Here is a 4,337-nt window from a genome sequence, read left to right on the forward strand (position 1 = left end):
ATGCATTTTGGATAATTATCGAGTTAAGTTAGCGAAAAAAACTGCAAATTTTTTAATCAAGAACTCTCAAAAGAAGTACACGTAAAGCTAGCCCTCTTTGGAGTTACCAAAAAATTTTTTGCGTGCTAATCCGGCAAATTTAAACAAAGTGTACTAAAGAAGCCTATTTCGTTCTATTTTTGATGAAATGTTTGAGTTCTGAAAATTTTCGGCCACAATTGGAGCAAACAATTCAACAATACTTGTATATCTTTTGAGATAAAAACAACAAGACTATCGTTAGATAATTTGCAGCACATTTGGCAACAGTCAAATGCGTAAAAACAGAAATATGATAAAAACAACGAAAATCATTCTATATTTCACAAAACTCCGTGGAATAAAAGAAATTCAAAAAAAATTTGTTTGTTAAATGTTCTACGCTGGGCGGGCTTCGTAATGATACCGCTCACAATCCTCTATAGTGAACATATCGATCAGCCAAAATTGCCTTAACGAAAAAATAAAAAGCCCATGTAAGTATATAGTTCCTCCCTCTAAATTGGGTCGGAACAAAACGTCCTCGCTGTCATCTCAACATTAGTTTTTTCCCTCATTTAACGAAGGCTTGACTGTACAATATGGTACCAAAAAGCTACGTACACCTAAAGATTTTTTTAAAAAGCAATACAAACATCAAATATAACATTTTGAGTACAAATTTGTTCTATAATAACGCTTCATTACACCTTTTGCTTTTTTAACGTCTAGTAGACGCTTTGTATAGGTTTTATACAGGTTTCTCACTACGTCTGTGTCAATTTCTTTCTTATTTTCATACCCTTTTTTCGAAATTTTCCCAAAAAACCGTCGGTTTTCGTAATCGTTGCTTCAAAATCGCCCATAAATTGAAAATAGGGTTCAGATCTGGACTGTATGCTGGCCATTCCAGTACCTTCCACTCGTTTTCTTGGAAAAAACTGCCGATAATGTTTGATTTATGCACAGGAGCATTATCTTGTTGACAAATATTGTTCAGGAAATGCATTTTGTCACAATTTTTCAAAATTTCAAGCAACCGGCGGTGTTTAGCTTGTTTGGTCACTTAACAAGCAATTTCCGTCCATCTGATTTTATTGCACCCCCAAAACATGAGTGATCGTTTGTTTGAAGTTAAATTTTAAAAGAAATCTCATTCCAGTTCTTCACAAAACTCTAACAATTCCGTCGCTGGAGATGCGCACTCTTGTTTCTTTAGTAAAACAACATTCTGCCAGAAAGAGAAATCCTTCTTGAGCATATTGATACACCATATTGAATGAAAACACTTGCTTTTCTTCTTCAACATGACAAACGGTGAAAGAACAAAGCGGTTTAGCCGTCTTTTTTGTTTAAGTGAAGAAACTGAGAATGAAATTTCTCTTAAAACTCCTAAATTTCGCACCTTTTTTCGCGCCTTACCGCAAATCATGCTTATGAAGCATGAATCATGCTTTAAAAGCAGAAATAATGCTGTACGTAGTTTTTTAATACCATAGCGTATAAACATTTTTTTCCTTTGATCATGGATAATTTCCAAATGTAAAACAAAATGTTAAAAATTACTTGAATTTTTTTTGAATCTGACGAGTTCTATTTTTTCTTTTTATTCTCCCGGAAGATGATTTGAATATTATAAGGTTTTTATGCGGGTCTAATAAATGTTCTCTACCAATTTAGTTTAACAAATTTATGCTATTGTCTTAAGTCATGTTGGTCTTCTTTTTGTAATTTTTGCTTGATCACCCACACTTCTGCCCCACACCACACAATCTCACGCTCTTTTCTACCCCACCTACTGACTACGTTTCTGCCCCCTTACTAATTGCTGCTTGCATTGCTATGCTTAAGCTAACGACAACCAAAACCAGTCACACCAGATATTTGACAGCCATTTGTTTTCACGTTTAATAATTTCCAAATAACAGTCAAAACTAACCAGTAATGACAAAAGTCTGCGCTGTGCCAAAAGTCTAAACACTAGGGGTTCCTACAAGATAGGTAGAAGTTAAAGTGCCATTATATTTTGGAATTTTAATTTTCGCAAAAATTCTGAACATGGTTTCAGGAGTCTGCAGAAGTCACTTTAAAACTCTGTCTTATCGTTTCGAACCGCTACTCGCGTCTTGATCAGAAATTACCAATGAAACCAATCAAATACATGTAGGTATAGATTTTCTCACTTCTGCAGAGTCACATTGCTTTGCTTAAATTATACACGTGCAAGTTTTAAGATGCTGTAAGTTCCGATATAAATAGCCAGAAGTTGACTTCCATGAACTGTATCTTTAAGTGTATCTTTGCAGCATCAATGATCTAATTTAGGCAAGCCAATCGCCAAAGTGTTTTCCACGGGCAGTTGTACTCTCACAGCCAACAATGTGCAAGCTATCCAAGATGCTGTAGTCGCTTTATACTCCGCAGTTGAACCTTACAAGACAGCCAAAAGCATTGGCCCTAACGGTCAGAATGACTCTCTGCTATCCTCATCCTCAATGGGATCCAAACGTCGAGGAGCTGCAACCACGAGGTTCCATAGCAGACATGGCAAACGAAGTCGTGATGTGCACGGGGACAATGAGTATGGTTTTGACGATAGTGATTCGTCAGACGATAGTCAGTGCTCAGAAGATAATGATTGCTGAGTGATAAAATCAACCGATCGCGTTAAAAAGTTTATTTGAGTGTATATGGTTCGATGACTTGCCAAATGTTGCTTTTAAAGCTCCCAGTTTTCATTAATATCTGATAAGGCAAATGGAGAAGTCAAGTTTCAATGGTATCGTTTAAACTTAATGCTATGGTTCTCTTTTTAGTATTTTACTATTTGTCTTTCATAGACTGTTCCGAAGATGAAGTTCAGTTTAAAAGCCATGCTTTCTTGACGATTGCTCATTATATTTTCCACGACCATTTTGTTTTTGCTGAAAAAGATTACGACTTTAAAGTTAACTTTTGGCAAGCTATCCGATATAGACCGAATGAATTATTATCGATTGGATCTTAATTTGTATCACATCCACAACTAAATGTTTGTCAAAGTAGCGATGCTATCTCAAAGTTCCTTGTACTCTTTCCATTATGAAATTAATTTTTACGGGTAAAGTGAGCTCAAATGATGTTGACCATCCTTAATAACTTTTGAAGCATTAATTTCACCGAGCAACCGACCAGGTATTTAATCTGAAAGTCGTTCGAGATCTAGCTGACATTTTTAAGTTTATACAGGATACGAAATGCTGAAGCATAAGAGTTTTTTGAAGTCCGATACTAGTTCTTCAAGCTCCTCTTCAAATGAGATATTCAAATCAAAATAACCATTCAAATAGTATTCTTGAGTTAAATGCATTTGATCTCTGATCGCAATTTCGAAAACAGCATTTTACTTTCAATTTCAGTGATTGGTATCAGAAATTTCTCGACAAAAAAGTAAGTCTCGCTTTAGTTAAGCTAATGAGTATTTGTCAGCTAGATCTCGCTACTAATTTCGGGATTCTGGGACTAATTTGTCCCTCGTTTTTTTTCATTTTGTATCATCAATTCGTCTCATGAAGGGTTTTTCTAAATTTGATTAAAATGTATTATAACCATACACGTTGTGCTCGTGACTCCTCATTAAATAAGCAGTCTTCAAATGTGGATTAGAACTTATGTACTACTGTTAAGCGACAACTGAGAAACGGTAATAACTGTTAGGACCAGTATCGATTGGTCATTTTGTGACACTTACAACCACACTGTCGCAAGAGTGATGAGTGGTAGCAGATTAATTGATCAGATTATAACTCATTTCACCGAAGTAAATACTAATGATGTTTCGTATTCCGTAAAGGAAAGCTAGAGCGGATAATAACTTAGCTGTATTTACAGACAGTAATCAGTGATACTTCAGATTTTTGGCAATTGTCTCGAGTTCTAAAAGGGATTAGATGATCCAGTTTATTATTACTTGTTCCCAGTTGTCGGTCGAGTAGCTCTAGCTAGTAGCAATGGTTCTAATGGTCCGGGTAACAGCATACTCAATAGCAATCTAAGGAACTGTTCCATCAAGTCAACCCCAAATATAAGGAAAATTTTTCCAAATTGTTATTTGTTTTTGCTTGCTTTCTTATCGTTGGAATGCTTCTTCAGAAAAATGAAAATTTTCTAGTTTGGCGGCGATAGTAAGAAAATGGATTATAACTTGGAACAGTTCCCATTTAAGTTAATAAAATTCACTTCAGGTATCAAAGTGCTAACTGCCGGCTGGTCTCGAAGATCTTGAATTTGTTTGATGGTTGTTTGTGATTGTTTCAGCTGTTTTGGTAATTGTTTTTTTC

At 35.4% G+C, this 4,337-nt stretch overlaps 1 protein-coding gene across 1 annotated transcript in view; it reads left to right on the forward strand.

Annotated features, from left to right (window-relative positions):
• LOC142338509 (uncharacterized) overlaps positions 1 to 2,750 on the forward strand; it is a 68,432-nt gene extending 65,682 nt beyond the window's left edge. The window contains exon 8 of the mRNA XM_075388292.1: positions 2,344 to 2,750. Within this exon, the coding sequence (XP_075244407.1) occupies positions 2,344 to 2,663 (320 nt within the window). The 3' untranslated portion in view covers positions 2,664 to 2,750. The remainder of the gene's footprint in view (positions 1 to 2,343) is intronic.
• The last annotated feature ends 1,587 nt before the right edge of the window (positions 2,751 to 4,337 follow it).

Source organism: Convolutriloba macropyga, chromosome 4 (genome assembly GCF_964194025.1).
Source record: "Convolutriloba macropyga chromosome 4, txConMacr16.3, whole genome shotgun sequence".
Taxonomy (NCBI): Eukaryota; Metazoa; Xenacoelomorpha; order Acoela; family Convolutidae; genus Convolutriloba; species Convolutriloba macropyga.